At 42.5% G+C, this 22,068-nt stretch overlaps 1 protein-coding gene across 1 annotated transcript in view; it reads left to right on the forward strand.

The window, feature by feature from the left end:
* Positions 1–714: 714 nt before the first annotated feature.
* The window catches only part of ITM2B (integral membrane protein 2B), a 43,618-nt gene continuing 22,264 nt past the window's right edge, over positions 715–22,068 (forward strand). Inside the window, exons 1-2 of the mRNA XM_006879494.1 lie at positions 715–965; positions 20,733–20,861. Coding sequence (XP_006879556.1) covers positions 849–965; positions 20,733–20,861 — 246 coding nt within the window. The 5' untranslated portion in view covers positions 715–848. The remainder of the gene's footprint in view (positions 966–20,732; positions 20,862–22,068) is intronic.

Consider the following 22,068-nt stretch of genomic DNA (forward strand, 5'->3'; position numbering starts at 1 on the left):
TAATTTTTGCCTTGTACTTAAATGATTTTCTTTTCATTTTACAGAAAACTAATAATGAATCATCATCAACTCTTTGAATCACAGGACTAGCGTCAAGTTGCATGCAAGTTCTGTCCATGTCCACACAAGAACAGAATATTTGGTGTGTGACAAGTCTGAAATCTCAATCAACCCAGAAATTCCCCGGAGCAGGCAGGGCAGGGAGGGCCTCCTGAGAGAAGTAGAGACACAAAGCTGGGCAGAGTCAGGTGCCGCCCTGGGTGAGGTCTGCGGAAGATAAAGAAATCAGATCACAAGGATCTGGCGCTGAACACATCTCAGCGCCTCACTGAGACAGGTCCACTGCTGAAATAATAAGAGATACAGAAACACAATTCCACGGCCTTTAGGCTCACCGCGAGGGCAGCGGGCAGGGCAGGGCCGGCCTGGTGCTACTCAAGGTAAACCACCGACCTAGGAAATTTACTCTAGGACGGGAGATAAACCTTGCGGAGGCGAACTCAGAACTGGAAAATCCAGGTGCACCCATGCGGGATGGCCGAGGGCAGAGCGGTGAGCAGCGCGGGCCCCGCCCCTCCCGGCAGACCACGCCCTTTTGCACAGACCCCGCCCACGTGGGCTGGGTCACGCCCTCCGGAGCGCGCCCCGCCCACGCCTGCGTCCCCGCCCGCGACGGAGCCGGGAAGCTGCAGGGGCCGAGCCGCAGTTGCCGCTGCCGCCGCCGCCGCGCGAACTGCCCGCTCCCCCTCAGCTGCCGCTGAGCCGCGCCCGAATCCGGCCGACGAGGCTGCACACGCAGCCAGGAGCCCGCGAGCCCGCCGCCCTCCGAGGGCGCCCCCGACCTCGCCATGGTGAAGGTGACGTTCAACTCGGCCCTGGCCCAGAAGGAGGCCAAGAAGGATGAGGCCAAGAGCGGCGAGGAGGCGCTCATCATGCCCCCCGACGCCGTGGCGGTGGACTGCAAGGTCGGAGTCCGGGCGAGCGCGGGCTGGCTGGGCGCGGGGCCGGGGCGCTGGGCTGCGGGGCTCCCCGGCCGCCTGCTCACCTCCGGCTGCAACCGCGCTGTGCGGAAGGGCGTGTGCAGGGGGCCTGGGGTCGCGCCGGGGTGCCGCCGGGGGAGACCAGCCCCCGCCGGGTTGAGCACTTCTTCCCCAGTGTAAATAATGCGCCTAAAATGGCTGACAGCGCTGCAGCCCAGGCTGCTTTCGCTTCTGGGCCGAGCCGAGCTTGGACCCGGTCCAGCGCCGTGACCCTCCTCATTTGAAAGGCCATTTGCTCCTTGGTGTCTTGCCTGGCCGAGGTTGCTGGCAGGTGACCCGGGCTGCGAGGCCGGGGTGGGGGTGGGGGCGACGCAGGGGAGAGGCAGGGCTGCCCGTTCTTGGCCCGGATCTGTTCATTTCCCCGGTGCCTGCAAGTCCAACAGTTGGCTTTCCACTTCGGACCCCGCCAGGACTTCCCGAGAAACTTGTCCCTCGTTCCTTCCAAAACGATCCCCCCCTCCCCTGGGGCTGAAAGAAGGGAGAGCCGCGGTCCTGGCTGTTTTGTTTGACCTGCGGTCACAATGCCTTTTAACTGCGATTGTCATTGTCACAGAAGTTAATAAACGCTGCAGCCTTTGCCTTCCCGGGTCTGTGGGCTGCAGGCGTTCAGTCCTGAGCAAGTTCACGGAAGAAGTTGCTTTGGTTGCTTAGCTTGTTCTTTCGTGTGCATTTTTCACACAGAGGAGGAAGACTTCGTCTTAACTTCAAAGACAATCATTTGTGTGCCAAGTATAAGTAATAAGCGTTGAGGATTGAGGGTTGTGTTGGGTTTTGGGTTTTGTTTTTCTTTTAAAAAAATGATATTTTGGCCTCCTGAAAGATAGAGGAAATTTGAGAATAAAATTTCTTTTCTGGAAATGCTTAAGTTAAAAATACAAACGTCATGGGTGGGTTAAGGACTGCTTTGCCTTGAAATAAGAACACTAAGGTGATGCCCTCACGTAAAGAGTAATGGAGAGGTGTGAGGGTCAAGATTGCTTTCCAGAATCCGTTGTAGTTTTGGTCTTAAGAAGAAAAGTGTTTGGCATAGGCAGACAGGAGGTCTAATAGCAAATGAGCTTGTTTGTTTATCAAAGAGCCCCAGTGGCGCAGTGCTTAAAGTGTGAAGCCTCTCCTTAAATGTCAGAGTTTGAACTCAGTGAGGGGCTGGGAGGGGGAGACGTGGATGTCGTGGATGTCGCAGCCCTCTTCACAAAGATGACAGCCTTGGGAAGCCCATAGGGCAGTATTATCCGTGTGGCTAATCAGCAGAATTGACTGGAACTGGCAGTGGGGTTTGGTGTTGGGGTTCTGTGTTTATCTAACAATCATTATACCTAAAATAGATAGTCAAGTGCTCACTCATCACAGTTGCCTACCTTTATTTCAAATTCTATAAACAAACATAACTCCTCCCATTTCTGAAAAGGGAGGGGAGAGCATGCAATGATGTCACTCTTCTCCTTTTCTGCTCTAATAAAGCAGATGCGGAGCTGTTTGGATAAAGATCAGACTTGATGTCTTGGGTGCCTTTGAATCTGATTTAAGAACATTTTCTGAGCGATTCTGCAACTATGACCTTGTTTTCAGAATGCCTTACAAGCTCACTGTCTTCGGGTTTTGTGGTTACAGCAGCTATAAAAAGTAAGCACTCATAGCGCCTGCTTTGTTTCCGTTTCTGTTTTCTCAGATCTCCCTATCCAGAGAAAAGTGCTGGGGCTGAGCCTCGAAGGCCAGAGTCGTCTTTTGTGAAACAAGCAGTCACCGATGAATAGACAGATACAAAATGACCAAATCTTTTTCCTGCTATGCTAGAAAGACTTTTGTCCTCCAGTGGGTGATAAAACACTGCCCTGCGTTAAAAGTAGATTCTGCATAATGAGTCCTTGTCACTTAAACAGGCAAATGAAAACCTTCCTTAATGACAGACATTGATAAAAGAACTGAGCTTTTCATCTTTACTGGAGAGGAGATTACATAATATTTTTGGGCTCCCTGGGGGTAGCTGAATGGTAAGCGCCTCATCTAGCTGCCTTAGACGGGTGCAGAATCAGCCTGAGTGTATTTGGCTGGAGCATTCCCTTTGCCCACTTGGCTAGAGGGTCTTGGCAAGCTAGCTAGTTACACCCAACACCCCTGAAGAAGAATTTTAAAATATCTTTTTTTAAAAAACCTTATTCTCAGCCTGAGTGGTCCAGATCTCATCCCCCTCCACCAGTGTCCCTCACTTGTGTTTTCAGGGCCACCTGCTCTGGTATCATCTGGGATGCTGGCTTTAAAATGCACATTCACTACCTTATGCCTCAAGAATCCCAACCTCCCCAGTCATTGAGCTGGCTTATATAACATGCATTCCGGTACTTTTACTCCGTTCCTGTCTTTGCAGTGTCCTCTGCTGGCCGAGGACCTTTCAGGAGCAGTTCTGTTGGCCCACCTTTCTTTCTTGTAGTCTTTCCATTAAGGAGTTGATTGATCCCAATGGCCATTTCTATTGATTATATTATTTCAACAAGCTTACTGCTTTTCCCTGCACTGTTGTCATCTTAACCAGTTCTAGGGGCTGCAGAGTCTTAAGGTTACAGAAACAGCAAAGGCACACCTAGATTTCATGTTGAATAGGGACATTTTAAATTCCATACATGTTTCATGTTGTAAGCAGCATTACACACTCATTTGTGTTTGTGTGCATAACTTAACCTTGAAAGGACCACAAGTCCCCATTTTGTCATTATGTAACTACTTGAACTTGAGCTTAAATTTTTAGTTCCTCTCTGTAAGAGGAGAGGATAAGACCAGATGGTCTGTGAGGACTCGTCTGCAGAATTTTTAAAATTCTATGAAGTTGCCAGGATTATATAAAATTATGTTTGGCAGGAATGAAATTGTTGTCATTGTGAAAAATAATAACTACTTCCTTGGCCTAACCAAACTGTTCTTTGCCTCCTTTTTGTGTTTGCATCTGACATGTTCAATTCTTCCTCTATAATTACAGTGGGCCAAAGGAATGAGGAGTGGATAGCAGTATTATGTAATAAGCCAAATTTTGTTTGTACTTACCTCACTGTCGACTAGGAGCTGTCAACAACTCCTCTTGTTGTCACACCTGCTTAGGAAACCTCTTTCTCAAGATTAGACTCTGAGATGTTCACATTTGCCTCACAGATAGCCCATGGGGCATCTTGCTGATAAAGAGTGTAGCCACAGTCTCTGACTCCAGTGCAGATGTACTTAAAAGAGAGAGCGAAATAATGTGTATGGAGGAGAGGATGCGAAGAGTTAGAGTCTGAAAGGGAAAAAGGATGACTCACTCACTGAGTTCCCAGTTCTCACTATCAGTCACTGTTTGGACCTTTGTTTTTGACACCTTCTGACTCCCTCTTTGCACCAGGAAGGCTGAAAGGAGTGGTGGCTTAGCTGTTTGTTGGTGTTAGTGATAAACCAACCCCCCCCCCAGGAACATAAAATGCGTGACTGGACATTTACTGAAATGTATTGATTTTTAGGGGCAAATTGAGAGCTTGGTTCTCATTAAAGTGCATTTGATATTCTAGTTATGTAATTTATTGTTCAAGGCAGTAGACTCTTGAATGTGTGTCAGAGTAGAACTGTGTTCCATAGTCACTGACTTTTCCAGGGTACATCATCAGGCCTTTGTTCTCAGGCACCTTAAACTAAGAGCTCTGAAGTTAGCAGCCGAACAAGTTAACTGTAGACTCAGGGAGAATGATGAACACTGGCCAGTAAAAGTTTTACAGTCTTATTATTTTGACTCTCCATGAGTGTGGTTATCCTGAAGAGAAGTGTAAGTGCTGGCAGGAAAAATGACTGCTCCTCGCCCCTCAAGTTTCCCGGGCAGATTCCTTTGGAAGGGACACTGCTAAGGGACTACCACTAAGGTGGTAGGTTACATCTCCTTCCCAGGTTTCTGATGTTACCATGCCATTAAAAACAAAACATTTTATTTTGTTACTGAGAATATACACACCACCAGTTCAGCTGTTTTCTCAGGTACAGTTCGGTGTTATTTTTCTAGTTACACAGCCATTCTCATGCTCTTCTCCATTAACATAAATGTAATAACCCCTAAGTTTTGTGTCTAATCTTTCAAGTTGCTGTCATTACCTATATCCCCTGTCGATCTTAAAAGAGCATAACAGTGCTCACAGCAGACATGTGTTTTACTAGTTATTCTAAACTGTTGTTTGGTTTTAAGAAGGCATCAGGGAATACTTTTGGTTTAAAGTTTAAACAGTTACCTTGAGGTAACAATTCTGGGGATCCTCCAGTTTTCCAAAGCTCCAGAAAATGTGCAGTCCATGAAATTTGAAATTCTGTTCTACATCCCACCCCCCTTTTGCTCAGAATTCTTCTATAGACTCTGATTGGGGGGAGGGGGAAGGTACATTATCTTTGGCAAAATCTTAAGCCTATAAAAAAAATCGCTGAAATTCTGCTTTGCCTCATTCTTAACCACTTTGCCATCAAGGGCCTTACTGTTGACATAGGCCTCTTTAAATTTATTCTGAATTTGATTTATGAGTTTATGTGCAGTCTTTTAAGCACATTTATGGAACCAAATGAGACAAATTACCATTGTGTTGATTCTACCTTGTAAGAACCCTAGTACTACCCAGAGTAGAACAACCCCCATTGGATTTTCAGCGCTATACTTTAAAAGGAACAGTCTGCAAAACCTCTTCCCCCATAGACTACTGGTGGGTTCAAACCACCAGCTTTTCAGTGAGCAGTATAGTCTTACTCACCATGCCATCAGGACTCTCAGTTTTGGTACAAGCCTCTTTAAATTGATTCAGAACATTCGGTACAGCTTGCTTATTATGTGTTGGTTGAACCTGGATTTTCATGTAAGTTTGCATAAGAAAAATAGAACCAAAGCTTCAGTGGAGTTGATTCTAACTCACAGTGACCCTCTGTCAGGTTTCTGAGGCTGTAAATCACAGGCAGAGAGACTGCCTCATCTTTGTCTTACAGTGTGACTGATGGATTTGAACTGCCATCTTTTCAGTTAGCAGCCCCACATGTCACACTGTGCCAATGAGGAAGCTCTGGTGGCCTAGTGGGTACCACTAGGCTGTGCTGTCAGCCTTCAGGTGGGTGGCTCAAATCCACCAGCTGCATCAAGGGAAAGTAACGGGCATTCTCCTGCATGATTTACAGCCTCAGATAATCCACTGCAAGGTGAAATATGAGTTGTTTCCAATTCTACAGCAGTAATAAGAGTGTGTATGTTTATATGTGTGTTTAAATTATAACTGAAGAAAAGTTAATGTTGAAACAAAATTTATAAAGATCCATTTTCAAATTTAAACTTTTGGGACATTAACACACAAGTATGGAGTTTAGTTGTTTGATCCTCTGGAAATATTTTAATAAACCTTTTGGGGCACAGCAGAATTTCATATCTGTAATTTCCTAAAATAAAAGCTAGGCATGTTAAGCAAAGATGACCTTCTGGAGTCAGCCTTACAGTGAAGCTCTGACATACTAAGCAAAGTGAAATATTCATCATTTTCATTTAAAACATGGGTCTTTCAGTGTTGCCTAATTCTCCAATTTTTAAAGGTAAGTCAGGATTTATACATGAAATATAGATTTTTAATATTAAGAGCCAATTCCTTCAAGAGTTTGAGGCAAAACGATTTACGGTCTGCCACGGGCCACTGATTTACAATCTACTGTAGAGAGCAGGTCTGGCAAATGGTGTGTGACCAATTATGGCTTGCCTCTGCCTTTGTACAGTCAGAACTGAAAATGAGTCATACTTCAGAAGACACAGCCTCCCACCTCACTCAGCTGTCTGCTCACATCAGCTTCTGCACTCAGCTTCTTCTCATGTCACCCATCACCTTCTGGAAAAACTCCACTGTACTGAACAAGAGTGGGGGGAATTACATCCTTTTTATTGGGGTAATGATGTTTCTTTTGCAGACTCCAGTAAAATGGAGACTCCCTACTCCCAATTGAAAATTTTTGTTTACGCTGCAGTATTAGGCTTTCATTTTTGCTTTTGCCACTTTAAATATGACGTATTGGCTTCTTAATATGGACGATCCGTGTTTAGCTCTTGCTGTGTATTTAGATCATGCACAATTGTCCCAGTGTTCAGAGCAGTTGCTGGTTAGAGTAATCTGTGTTTTTACACTTTGCGACCTGCTTACATGTCTGCATCCGATCTCACAAGAGGTCAGCACCCTTGGATTTGAGAGTTTGGTGTAGTAGGCTGATTGTTCAGCATGTCTTTGACTTTTACCATATGACTGGATAAGATGATGCTAATAAAGTGAATGAGGTAAATAGCACCTATAGGGTAAGAAGAAGCAGGTAAATTGTGTAGACTCTAATGGCGGGGGCATTGGTCAATTTTGCCATCCTGCCAGGCTTAAATTGAGCAGTTTTGGAGGCATAAGGTAGGAATCTCAATGTTACCAAGAAGGAAAAAAAAATCAGAATCTGTAGGAAATCTTTTGGGGGCAAAGACTCTTACACTGAACAGACTGAGACTAGCAACAGCAGCAGAGACAGTGGAAAGCCAGAGACCAAGGTGTGACAGCTGCAGTGGAACTGCTGCCCCAGCAGAGCCAGAACTTGCCCAGGCTTCCTGCAAGGCTGAGGGTGACACCATAATTGGCAGGAATAAGGTGCATGAAGTGGCACAGAGCCAGTGAGCATACCCAAGGAGCTGCCCTGACTAAAGAATTGTATTCTGAATTATAACCTGTCGTTGGGTGCTGTTGTTCTGAAGAATAGATCTGAACCATACCCCACAGTGTGCCATCCTCCTCATCTCTCATATACTTGAGCCTGTTGATACAATCACTGCATCAATCCTTATTGAGAGTTTTCCTCTCTTTTACTGACCCTCCACCTTTCTAAGCATGATGTCTTTTACCAAGGAATGCCCTGTTAACATGTCCAAATTGTGTGAGACGAAGTTACTCCCTCCAGTAAACCCCATAATTGTGTTCTCTTTAAGTTCTATGTGGCTGTTGCAGTGGATCAGTGGGCCCAGTAGTAGAGCTTTGAGAGCCTAAGAGTTGTTAGAATTGATAGAAGGAAGTTTAAAGAACATGGGATCATGTCGAGACTGTTCTCTCCTGTGGAAGTCAGATGTTGCCACCCCATACTAGCCACTGTTTTTACAGAGAAGTATGAGAAAGATGAAGGGTCAGCAAAGGAGAAGTCCCTTCAGTGAAATAGATTGACTAGATGCCTTCAGCAGTGGGCTTTAGTGTGTCAGATGTTGAGGCAGGTACAGGATTCAAGTCAACTTGTTCATAGGGTCACTGTGAGGCATACTCAACTCGACAGTACCTAACAACTATAGTGAGAATGCTGGAGTAGGGAGAAAGAGCCAATGATGACTTCACATTTGGTGTGCTAGGCAGCAGTGCTCATAGGTTTAAAACATTTATTTGTTCACTATAGAGATTATTCCTGTATTTCAAGAACTGAACATATTTTTGGTAGTAGTTTTGTATAGTCAGCTAGCCTAGGAGTTATGATGCTGGAGAAGAGTATTGAGCACACCATGGACTGCCAAGAGAACAAACAGGTCTGTCCTGGAGAGGGTAAAACCAGATTACTGCTCCTTGGAGACAAGGATTTTTAAACTTTGCTACATACTTTGGGCATGTTGCCAGAGGGGACAGTCCTTGGAGAAGGACATTATGCTTGGAAGGGTGGATGGTCAGCACAGGAGAGGAAGAACCCAGATGAGAAGGATTGTGACAGTGACTGGGGCAATAGGGACAGGCATGTCAGAGATTGGCTCATGACAGGTCACTATGAATCATAGTTGACTTGAAGGCACAAACTAGTAGCAACAAGATAGGACAGAAAAGGCCTGCCGCATAGGCTGCCTAAGCTGTGATCTTTGAATTAGCAGGGTAGCTCACCAAGGATTATACCACCAGAGGTCCCTCATAGGCTGTGATCTTTATGGAAGCAGATTGCCAGGCCTTTTTTCTCCTCAGAGCCATTGTTGGGTTACGATCAAGTTGGAACTGACCATAGCTGACCCTCCAGTGGGTTTTCAGAAGCAGTAAATTGCTCGGAAGGCTGCCGACCATTCATTTTGCAGCCAAGGGCTTAACCAGAGTGCCTTTGTAAGGTTGCTGTGAATCAGAGCTACGTTATAGCAAACCTGACAATTTAGTCTGACTTTGAGAATTCCAAATCTGGGCAGAAGGTAAGTATATCTTGCCATGTTGAAATTATTTTACCACAGCTGTTAGAAAAATTCACTTGGAGCTTTCTTAGCAAAAGTTCTGCATTTTCAATGAAACGGTTCACATTTACCTTTATAAATAGGGATACAGGTGTTCAGGTGGCACTACAACTACACTGCTAACCAGAATGCCTTATGTTGTCTGTGGTTCAGATTTACCTGTAGCTCTGAAAGAGAAAGATGGGCAGTCTCTTTTTGTTTTACAGCCACAGAAGCCTCTTGGAAAGTTGCTATTGGTCAGAATTAACATGGTAACAATGAGAGGTTGAGTTTGTGGAAATTATCGAACAATATACCACATGTAAGGAAGATTCTGCTGAATGAAGATTATCCACAAACAACTGAAACAACACATCAACAGAGAACTGCCTGAAGTGCAGGCTGGATTTAGAAGAAGCCATGGCACTAGGGATATTATAGCTAATGTTGGATGGATCTTGGCTGAAAGCAGAGAGTACCAGAGGTATGTCTCTCTCTGTGTTTCATTGACTGTGCAAAGGCATTTGTGTGGATAACAACAAAACTTGCTGACTCTGAGAAGAATGGGAATCCCAGAACACTTGATTGTGCTTATGCGAAACCTATACTCGGACCAGGAGGCAGTCCTCAGAACAAAGCATGGTTCAGAATTGGGAAGGGGTATGTCCTGTCACCATATCTTAAATCTATATGCAGAACAGATTATCTGGGAGGCTGGACTCTATAAGGAGAAATGTGGCATCAAGATTGGAGGAAGACACATCAACAATCTGTGTTATGCAGATGACAAAACCCTGCTTTTTGAAACTGAGGAGGACCTGAAGCACCTGCTGCAGAAGATCGAGGACTGTAGCCTTCAATATGGATTGAGGCTCAATGTCCAAAAACCCAAGATGCTCACAACTGGCTGATTGGCAGCATCATGATAGATAGTGAAGAGATTGAGATTGTTGACACCTTTAGTTTGCTTGGCTCTACAATCAACACTCTTAGTACCAGCAGCAAGGAAATAAAAAGACTAATTGCATTCGGAAAGTCTGCTGTCAGAGAACTCTGCAAAGTACTAAAGAGCAATGATGTCAGTCTGAAGACTAAGGTGCACCTGATACAGGCCATGGTCTTTGCAATTACTTGCTATGCATCAGAGAGTTTGACAGTGACCAGGGATGATAGGAGCATTGATGCCTTTGAGCTTTGGTGCTGGAGAAGAGTATTGAATATATTGTGGACTGCTAGGAGAACAAACAAGTTCATCCTGGAGAAGGTGAAGCCAGGCTGCTCCTTGGAGTTAAGGATTCTGAAGCTTCGTCTGACATACTTTGGACATGTTACAAGGAAGGACCAGTCCTTGGAGAGGGACATCATGCTTGGGAGGGTGGAGGGACAGCGCAGGAGATGAAGACCCTCAATGAGATGGATTGATTCAGTGACTGGGGTAATGGGGATAGGTGTGTTGGAAACAATAAGATTGGTAAAGGGTAGGGCAAGGTTTAGGGCTGTTGTACATAGGGTCACTGTGAGTTGCAGACAACTTGACAGCACAACAACAACAAACAATTATGAGTATGAGTATTACCTTACTGAATAGCATGAAAACCATGACTTTAAAAGTAGAATCCAGGGCATTGGTGTGTTTGGTGTTTGGTTTTTTTTTTTGGGGGGGGGGGTTGGGTTTTTTTTTATTTTTAATTTTTGGGGTTTCTATCTCATTTTTAAAACTAATTTTATAATGAAAATTAGTTATAATAAAATTATTTTAAGCTAATTTTATCATGAAGGAGTAGAATATTCCTATAATACTAAAAATATTGAGGATGAGTGTATAAAGAATAGAATAATAATGATTTTATGTCATGTGTCTATTGTAATTGTGTCTTCACCAATTCTTGTCACGTGGGGTTCAGTTAATTTCTGTTCAAAACCCCATACCTGGTTTCTCGTGCAGGTAGGTTCCAACCTTCCTGTCAGATCTGAGAGTTTCACCATTGTGCTACGAAAACATCTGGTAAAGACCATTCTTAATAATAAATAACATGTTAATATGCTGTTGTTTCTACAATACCTGTTTATGGGTGTGAGTCTAGGCTTTCTTTTGCTACTCCCGAGTCTTGAAACTTGTCGATACGGGTTTGAAAATAACATTTTACTTCACAAAATTTCATCATTGTTTGTATTTTATACAGTGTTAATTGAATAATTCTTGTGTAGACATGGCAGCTATCCTTAAAAAAAATAAAAAGGTATAGGCCTGAAAAGAATGAAGCCTTTGGGGGCTGGACTCTTCTGCCTCATTTGGAGTTTATTACTTTTTGGGGGGGGGGGTCATTGAGAACAGATAGAATGTGAGTACAGAGCAGAACAACATCAGAGCAATATCCTAAAAATGTTTTAGTATATATTTTTAAAGATGGCTTTTCTTCCTGCCCTCCCCAAAACTCTAGTTTGTGCTAACTTTTTATGAGGCTAATAACTTGATTCTTATTTTGTATATTTCTCACAGTCGTTAAACTGTTAACTGTTAGTAAGGTCCTAAGAATTGATGGAATACCAGTTGTGATGTTTCTGGAAGTAGCAGCAGTGCAGAACTCCCTGACCAGTCTGTACAGAGAAACATGGGAAATGGCTACCTGGCCAACTGACTGGAAGAGATCCATATTTATTCCCATTATAACAAGAGGTGATCCAACAGAGTGTGGAAATCATCTATCAGTACCGTTAATACCAAATGCAAGTTAAATCTTGCTAAAGATTATTCAAAAACATCTGGACCAATACATTGACAGGAAGCTGCCATATAATCAAACTGGATTCAGAAGAGGCCACAGAACAAGCAGTATCAGTGCTCAGGTCTTGGCTGAAAGCAAAAAAAATACTCAAAAAGTGTTTGTGATTTACTAATTGCATGCATAAAGGCATTTGACCATGTGGAGCATAACAATTTGTGTAATGCTGAGAAGAATGAGGAGCCTAGAAACTTAACTGTGTTCATGTGAAACCTAGACAAAGACCAAGAAGCCGTTGTCCAAAAAAACCAAGGGAACACTGCATCGTTTAAAATCAGGAGTGATGTGTGTCAGGGTTATATCCTTCCTCCATACCTATTTAATCTGTATACTGAGTCTGTAATTTCAGAAGCTGGCAGTGTGTGTATTGTAGTAAGACTTGTTGATAAGAAATCATATTAATGGGAACTCTGTTCTGTAGACACTGTAATTGGAGAAATTTTCACTTTATAAACCACCTAAACTCCATGGAATTTATCAGTCAAAACATGTTGGTGTAACTCTCAAGTTTGACTCTTAATACAAACTTAGCAGCTAAATTTGAAACTGGTTCCGAGCAACCCTCCATTGGGTTTCTGTAGAGGAAGACTAGCTGTCTGTCTCATGAGGAACCACTAGTGGGTTCAGACTACCAGAGACTCACAGGCTTTGGGGTAGCAACACCGCTCATTACAGACTACGCCACCAGAGCTCTTCTGTTAGAACAACTTGAGCGGTGACTAAAAGCCAATGTTGACAGAAGACCGTGGACCCTTGTGAAACCCAAAATGAAACCTAAAGTAACCATCAAGAGCAGTTCTGTCTCTAAAATACCAACCATTTCCTTTGTGTGTGTGAAACAGAAAATATGTGGGCTTCATCACAGCTGATGGTGGTTGTCATCTTTGAGAAGTCAAATGAGAAAACAAAATCCAGATATTGATTTAAGGGAGTGAACAAATAGAAACACATGTTTGTGGTGTTTGGGAGTATTTGCAAAGTGTGTCAGTAGATCATTGTCTTCCCAGCCTGAGCATCTGTGCTTGTATTTTATTGTTGGGAGTTGTGTATAGTCAGCCCCTAGCTTGTGGCAGCGGCAGAAAATGCTTGTGATCCATAGGGTTTCCTGTTGGCTGGCTTTAAGAACTAGATCTTTCCTCATAGTTCGTGTTAGTCTGGGACCGAAAGCTGTTTGTCCCCCTAGCAGCACACACGTTTCCACTGCTACATGAATGGCGGCTGCTCCTGGGGTGCATTTACTGGGACCCATGTGGCAGTTCTACTACTTAGCCACCACTGCCCTCATCTCTTGTATGGCAGAATATTTTTTTAATCACTGCCGTTAATTAGATCATCTTTTTGATGATTAATATTAGGTGAAGAAAGATAATGTAGAACACAGGTAAATAGAACATAGAGCAGTAACTTTTTTTAACTGATATTGAATAAACTGGAAAAAAGCAAGCCTACTTCCGTCAGTCAATTCTTAGTCATGGCAGCCCTGAGTTTCTGAGATGGTAACTCTTTTCTGGAGGGATGACCACTTTCTCCTGCAGCATGGCGGATGAACTCAAACCGCCGGCTGTTTGATAAACAGCCTTTTGCTCTATGCCACCAGTGTTCTGAATATCATTGAATTGCACTAACATTTACCAATACTGCTGCTTCCTTTTTAAAGTGAAGATGAGCGAGGAGGACATTAGTTTGAGGACTAATGCACGTCTGATCCACGCCTTGTTGTGTACCGGCTCAGACCTAATCCTTTACAGGAGCGGATTTTAAGAGGCAGCAAAGCATATGGGAGGATTGCCCAGCTTTCTTCACAGAGCAGCTTATGGATTCGAACCGCCTACCTTTGCATTGACAGCACAATTCCATACTACTAAGCCACCAGAACTTTGTATTCAGATGAAAAATGACAGTGAAAGAAAAAAGAAGGCTTCACTTGGGGTGGAAGTGAAGAGTGAATGCAGCGTAAACTGCCAAAAGAACAAACAGGCCTGTCTTGGCAGAAGTGCAGCCAGGCTTCTTAGAGATGAGGATGGCAAGCCTTCATCTCCTGACATAGCGTGACTAGGACATGTTACCACGAGGGGTCATTCCTGAGAAGGCTATCATGTGGTAAGGTACAGGGTCAGTAAAAAAGGAAGGCCCAGGACAGGGTGGATGGACACAGTGGCAGCAGCCGTGGTCTCAAGCACAGCAGAGACTGAAGAGGACACAGGGTTGGGCAGAATTTGATCCATGGGGTTGCTGTGGATCCGCTGACTTGATGGCACTTTATATAGCAAGTGATAGGCAGTTGGAGCATTCTTGTACCAAACCATTTCTATTACATTGATGGTAATACTATAAAAGCCTTTCACAAGTTACTAAGTAGGTCTGATGGCATAGTGTGTTACGTGTTGAGCTGCTAACCTAAAGGTCATCAGTTTGAATCTACCAGCCAATCTACAAGAGCAAGATGGGCACACTCCTCTCAAGGGTTTGCAGCCTTGAATAAGCCTGAACAAGGTGTTTGGCTTGGTTTGATTTGATTTTTGGATTGCAGTGAGTAACTGAGATAAGTTAAGATAACCTACAATTCTCCCCATACTCCAGAATTTTGGTATTTCTTATCTGCTCGCACCTTTTCTCTGCTGCTTTAGTATAATTTTTAAAAGCCTTAAACAAACAAAAATGCCCTTGTTGATCATATATTTGGAAAATGGAGGGGATACAAGTGTTATTTACACACTGGAAAAAGTCACCCTTTTTAGGCGTACATGTTTGTGAATTCTGACACATCTCTATTTAGATCTGTTCTCTGTAGAACGGTGTTCTGTCATTTTAGTAATTTGCGGTTTATTCACTACATTAATCCAATCTCTATAAAGGCCAAGACTCAGAATACTTTATTGGAAGATGGTTTAGATTGGTTATTTACTAAAAATTAAGTTGCCAGAAGGAAACCCAACTAGTGATACCAGGAAATAAAAATCAGGGTTCAAAACCAAGCAACATTGTTACAAAGAACTTGGGGTTTTTATGTAGGGGGCACGGAATTAGAGAATAAATTTTATTAGTTCTCTTTTGTCTATGATATTTTTGTTGTTAATGTAATTTTTGACACTGTGGAATATCTTAATGATCTAGTTGGTATTTTGATTCTGAAGGCATCTTTGCTAAATTTATTATCATTATAATAGCATATCTGAGAACTTTGGACAAAATCTTAAAAGCTTCATAAGTATATAAAGAAGGCTCAAATAAGTGGTTCAGATGTGAGGTGATTTGAGGGTTTGGGAACAGAATAAAAGTAATAGGAGAACCCTGTGTGTTTTCTCTTAAGTTTATAATTAGTGGAGCACAGTTTCTGAAACCATAGGGAACTGATTTAGGTGACCTAATTTTTAACTAACTGAAGTACTAACACAATATCCTTCATTTTACTTAAGATGCAGTTGATGAAATAATTTTACTTTATCATATGTTAAGTTTTGGTTGATATAAATGAAAAGATACGAGTATGGGAATGTTTTGAAAGCAGTCTGTTTCTGTATCTAGTGTTGAGAGGGGCTTTCAGGGCAGTGTTGTGCCTCAGTGCCTTCATTTATTAACTGGGGTAAATAATTGAAATGTTAGATTAATGAGATGATAATTGTACTGACCCTCTTGAGAGTTCTATTCTCATAGTGGTATAATTAAAGGTGCACCAGTTTCATGGGCATGCAAGGGAGGCAGTGTCTTGGTGACTTGTTTTAAATTAGGCCATGTAAAGCTTGGCTTGAAATTGTGGTAATGATGAAGATACAGAATACATACCAAGAACTGCCCAAAGAACAAGTCTGTCTTAGAAGTGTAACCAGTGTACTTCTTAGCAGCGAGGATGATGAGAATTTGTCTCCAGTGCTTTGAACATGTCAGGAGGGGCCAGTCCCTAGAAAAGGCATCATGTTGGAAAGGTGGAGGGTCAGGAAAGGACAGGAAGACCCTTAATGAGATGGGTTGACACAGTAACCACAGTTAGAGGAGTAAGCATAGCAAGAGACTGTGAAGATGGTACAGATTCAGGATGGTTGCTGCGAGACAAAGGGAGCTGATGGCACCTAACAACCAGCAACAAAGTTAAAAACTAATATCATACTGTATTCCCCCCCTTTGTTTGTAGTCAACATTTATACTTTTGATTTTCCAACTGTAAAGGGTATGATGATGTTACATGTGCAGGTTTACGAAAGTATGTTTGCTATATAGTTCTTGATTATTCAGGTTATTCTACCTCTAGTTATAGTTTGCCAAGAGGCTGTGTTAGGATTAGCTGTTGAATTTTACCAAATGCTTTTCCTTCGTATTTTGAGATGGTCATGAGGTTTGTATACATCTTACAAATCTTACATATGTGACTTTGTTCAAAGCTTATTGTGCTTTTAGGTGACACTTAAAGTCTCTTAGATTAAAAGCTTCTGTGTCTTGAATGTACTTTAATCCCTCTCCATGACTCATCATAATACTAAACACTATTTACCTCTCATATGTAATAATGTTAATTCTAGTAAACTCCTCAGAGTATGAGCCTTGTCTTAATTTCTATTGAATTTCTCACAGGCTCTACGTTGCTGATAGCAAGGCCATTGCTGAGTTTGGCTGTCATGCCAGCATCTGCCACTTTCTGTCAAGTCAGTCTAGTGTCTTTCGTTGGTCTGTCTTCCCTGTTACACTGCTGCTAATGCCACTTGTTAGCTGCTGTTGTACCTTCTTCCCACAGTTTCTTTGTAACTTTCTGCTTCTGTGGGTCAAAGAATTAAATAACTGCCTTTTTTGCTTATCTAAAATCTGTTATTCAATTATCAGATATTGTCTAATGCTCCCTAAATGCCAAGTTTGTCTTGGAGCTACCAATGATACAAAATTAGTATGAATGGACACGCACAAGAATCCTAATAGCCTAGTCCTGTTAGAGGTAAGATCTGTATGTGAATTCTTTTAATGCAGGGTAGAAAGTGATCAGCAGGGATTTAGCGATAAAAAGAAACGAGCAGACCTTGGCAGGCCGGCTGCTCTTGTACAATGTACGTAACTGTGGTGCAGGGACAGAGGGTGGTCTCTTCTTCTGTTTGTCCAGAGCTGCCTATGGATTTCCTGGTTCGGAAGCTGTGTTTCTTTCACCTTGTTGAAGTGTTAAATAAATGACTCATGGATTAGTGAAGTCATTTTAGAAAAGTCATTTGAGAAGTTAAATTTTTTATTATTGTCCTACAAGGTGATTTTTGTCTGGAGAACCCAGGCTCCGTGACATGGTGCAGAGAGACCCTCTGTCATCTGGTGCCCAGTTAACCTCTTAGTCCCCATCTCTGTCCTCTCCCACCCCACATTGGGCACTCAGCCATACCACTTGTGCTAAGAGATGCCATGCATTCTGGCTCCATGGTTTTGTCCATTTTTTGTTCTACTTATAGTGACTGTAGACTCTCTCTTCTGCCTGGGTAAAGAGATTCCACGCAGATTCAGCATTCCACACAGACTTTTTTTTCTCCCCAGAGCACTGTTAGCCCCTCTTGTTCTCTCGTCCTATGAAAACCCCTGTCATACTTTTACTCACTTTGGGTCTTTGTCTAATTTCTAGACTTAGCGGTTTGCTCTCTTACTGAGGCTAGATTCCCATTTCCTTGCACAACTCCAAGAACGCATTCCTTCCATCCAGACATCGCAACCAACCTACCATTGGGCTTTAGAGGTTGTTAATCTTGATTGGAGGAAGCTGCCCATCTCTCCCTTGGAGCAGACGACAGTACACACTATGCCGCTGGAGCTGCTGCCTGGAACGTTGTGGACACCTAAGATTTATTTACAAAACAAGCTATTTGTTGAAGTGTTAAAATGGTGTTTTAAAACAGGACTTTGAACTGCTTGGAAGCAATTGATTCACGGCCAACAAAACATAAGGGAATGGACTCAAACTTTAGTAATGTGAATCAGTAACCAGAATGGGGGAGATTGAAGGCCTGGAATGGGAGAGTCAGGAGAGGCTTTTCAGGAGCCTGATGGGGAGATTGGATCATCATCAGGACAGGCAGGAGCCACACTTCACACTAGCCTGGTGGGCTGCCATCTTTGAGCAGGGGCACTCCCTACTACTACAAAATCTGCAGGGATGCCGTGCAGTAGGGATGCTGCCTTTATTTTCTAAGAGGGAGAAGAAGTCTCTAGCAGGGGTCTTTAACTAGTCATTTTCCCCTCCACGTTACCCAGATTTTAAAAACTGAGCGTTCCAGTTTCACTTCTTAGGCCCAACTGAACCAGGAGGAACCGGTTGGAAGCCTTGTTTTGGAATGACAGTTGGGGCTGCATATTGTTTTACAGGTGCTGCCCCTGCCCTTTGTCTATTCATTTATGTGCTGTTCCGAGAGGAGCCTGCCAAACGGGGGATGTAGGCATTCACTTGGCTGTCTCAGCAGCTGATAGCAAATGTTTTAGAAATGACCATTTCCATCTGTCATCTCCACCCCCCACCCTGCCTTCACCCTAAAGTGAATTGTCTTGGGAACTGTTTCTTGTCTCCTCAGATGTTCCTGTCAGACAAAGGCTCTAGAAAAGTATGTATACTTTATCATTCAAGTTTCATTATACTTTACGATTCGTTGGAACTCTTGTAATGTTTTTGACAGATGGGATATCTTCCTTGGCCTGAGGAATTCTTTTAGGCTTATTTTCATTAAATACTAACTTGCAGTGCACTGATTTAAAAAACATACAATACATTGACAAGTATGCCTGTGGCAATAGAGTACAATATGCTCACAATTTCAGATCCTTATGCTTGGCTCCACAATCAGCACTTTGATACCAGCAGACAGAAAATCAAAAGACAGATTTCATTGGGAAAGTTTGTTGTCAGGGATCTCTCCAGAGTATTGAAGAGCAATGATGTCAGTCTAGAGTCTAAGATGTGCCTGATCCAGGCCATGGTCTTCACAATTAGTAGTTATGCATCAGAAAGCTGGACAACGACTAGGGATAACAGAAGGAGAATTGAGGCCTTTGAGTGGTGCTAGAGAAGAATATTGAATATACCATGGACTGCTAGGAGAACAAAGAGTCCTGTTGTTGTTGTCATTGTTATGTGCCATCAAGTCACCTGTGACTTATAGTAACCCTATGTACTATGTACATAGTAACCCTCTGAAGCCTGCCCTGTCCCGAGCCAACCTCACTGACTCTGATACACGTACTCCTATTGCCCTAGTTACTGTATCAGTCCATCTCATCCGGAACCAAGCTGCTCCTTTGAGGCCAGAATTCTGAAGCTCTGTCTGACATACTTCGGACTTGTTGCAAGGGGGGACTAGTCCTTGGAGAGGGACATCATGATTGGAAAGGTGGAGGGATAGTGCAGGAGGGAAAGACCCTCGATGAGATGGATTGATTCAATGACTGGGGTACTGGGGGTGGGTGTGTCAGACAATAAGATTGGCACAGGATAGAGCAGGGCTGCTGTTGTACAAGGGGTTTTTTTGAGTCGCAGGCAACTCAACACGTAACAGCAGCAACATGCCGCTTTATATATTTATCCTTTGCTTCATTCTTTATTGACTGTCTTTTTCTGATCTCATCCATTGAGCTTGTTCTTGTGCACTTGATCATTTGGCTTTCCAATTTGCTGCTTCTGTCATTTTATTTTACTCATTTATGGAGATTTAGACAAAGTCAGCTTCCTACCTTAAGCCATCCCCAATTGGGCTTTTCCCAGTAAGGAAAAGACCCACATGCATGTCTGCACATGTACACAACACTAGGACACCTCTTAATAATGGCTTCCAGCCAGTTGAAGCCTTTTCACTATTGTCTGTAATATTTCATGAACCAGTTATTAACTTATACCAGCACTTTCCCTAGTTTTGTCAGCTTTTTTCACCTAAGATGAACCTGAGTGCAAATTAAAAATTACCTAGAACTCCAAGGTGGCAGAGTAGAGGTCTTCGTAGAGCAGAGGGCCTGTCTAGGGGCTGTAGCTTTTGGCCTAAGATGGTATTCTCTCCAGAATGAATCCTGACAGTGCTTCAAAAATCTGAATTGTCACGATTTTATACCATTTCTGTGTCTCTTGACTTTATAAGTTTGTATCATTTTCTTTTTTAATGTCCTGCTAATGACATTTTCTTAACAAACAAACAGAAAAGATTAATATATCCAGATGGGATTCTTTTAGAGTGAGTGAAGCAACAAAATTGTAGGATTACTTCTGGATACAACGTTAGTGTAATACGGTTATATTTTTCTTTTCCTGTTCTTTCTTGTAATGGTTGTTAAGCAGGTTTGTCACCTCCAGTGATCCAGTGCATACTTGTACTTTCTTTTATAAAAGATAAAGCGTGGAGATAGCCTGACCTGTGAACATACAGAGCCCAGTGCCTTGATATTGCAAGACAGAGTTGTAACATTTGCAAATAACCTTAATCACAAAGGAAAGGGCAGAGAAAATGACAGAGGGTATTGTTGCTCCAGATACAGTTAGCAGGTGCAGATTGAGTGTGAGAAGGCAGAAGAAGCATTGGGATGAGTCAGAGCCGCCTGCGCATCCCTGGCCCAGGCTCCGTTCTCAGGCTGATTTTGATGAGAGACCTTGGTCCTTGTATCTTCATTTGTAAAACTTATAACCTTTAGGATTGCTTTCAGACCTGAACCTGTGTGATTCTGACCGATGATGATCCATAACATTAACTGTCTGCCTTTGTCATGTGTTAGGACCCGGATGAAGTGGTACCAGTTGGCCAGAGAAGAGCCTGGTGCTGGTGCATGTGCTTCGGACTGGCGTTTATGCTTGCTGGTGTCATTCTGGGAGGTGCATACCTGTACAAGTACTTTGCTCTTCAAGTAAGTGGGAACGTTCTAAGTACTATCTTAAAGACTAGTTTAGGTGTCATAGAGACCTCTGACTATGGCTGTTAGCACTTGTAGCCCCTTTTTAAAACTTAAAAGTCTGACCATTGGTAAGTGCTTTTTTAAAAATAATTGACTAAACTTTCTGTTCGTATCAGAATAAAGAGCTAAGAAGTATAGTTTCATGAATTGCCAATTGAGTAACTGCACCAACCATGAATTTCTGAGGAACTTGACTTTGCTAGCCAGTCTGCGGCACCCTGGAATAGCCTTGTTCTCTTGAGTCCTCAGGACAGTGTCTCCGTGTCTCTTTGCCTCTCCCTTGGTTTCACTCAAGAACCAGCTTCACCAGCGAGGCTGAAATAATTTAGGACCAAAGGTGTTTATCATTTAGAGAGTTTAATGGTATCCCCAGTGGGCTGGAGGGTTGCGTTTTTTGTTATTGGTTTGGTTTTGTTTTGTTTTACACAAATGAGACCATTTTATAAAGATTGATAATCTGCTGTTTTTCTACTTAATTGTGATTTTGTGTGTGATAAACATACAGATTAATGAAATATTCAGTTTTTCATAATTTTAATTCAGTAACATTAATAATATTCACCATATTATACAACTGGCATCATTATTTGTTACCAAATTATCCATCACCCTTAACAGAAACTCAGTGCTCCCCTGCCTTTTAATCTCTGTTATATGCCTATTTTAGATATTTCATGTAAGCTAATTATAGAGCATTTATCTTCTTGTTTCTGGTATATTTCACTCAGAATTATGGCATAAGGAGGAATCAGAATCACATGTACATATGCAGAGGGAAAATACATTTAGTCAATAAACTACTGAAAACTTTGTAAAATATGTGTTTTTTTTTAAAAACCCATTAGTTCTTGGATATATTCTTTTATTAAAGTAATGCCTGCACGTAGATGGAAGCCTATGTACTTCATCAAATTTACTTAGATAATTGATTTTATATTCTATATTTGTCAACCACGAAAAGTAAAAAGGTGTTCAGCTGCTTTTCTCAATCTTCTGAAAGTCTTTTTAACAATACTTCAGATTCTGGTCTTAAAAGAATGTGTTGACTCCATAATTAAACTGTCTGGCTTGTCATTAAAAAGTAAGTTTACTACGGCATTGCAATCTATGGGGGAGAGAATAGTCTAAAAGTATTATATTTTAGGGCATTATTTTTATC

The sequence above is a fragment of the Elephantulus edwardii genome, unplaced genomic scaffold (assembly GCF_000299155.1).
Source record: "Elephantulus edwardii isolate Elephantulus edwardi_28Jun2011 unplaced genomic scaffold, EleEdw1.0 scaffold00004, whole genome shotgun sequence".
Classification (NCBI taxonomy): Eukaryota; Metazoa; Chordata; class Mammalia; order Macroscelidea; family Macroscelididae; genus Elephantulus; species Elephantulus edwardii.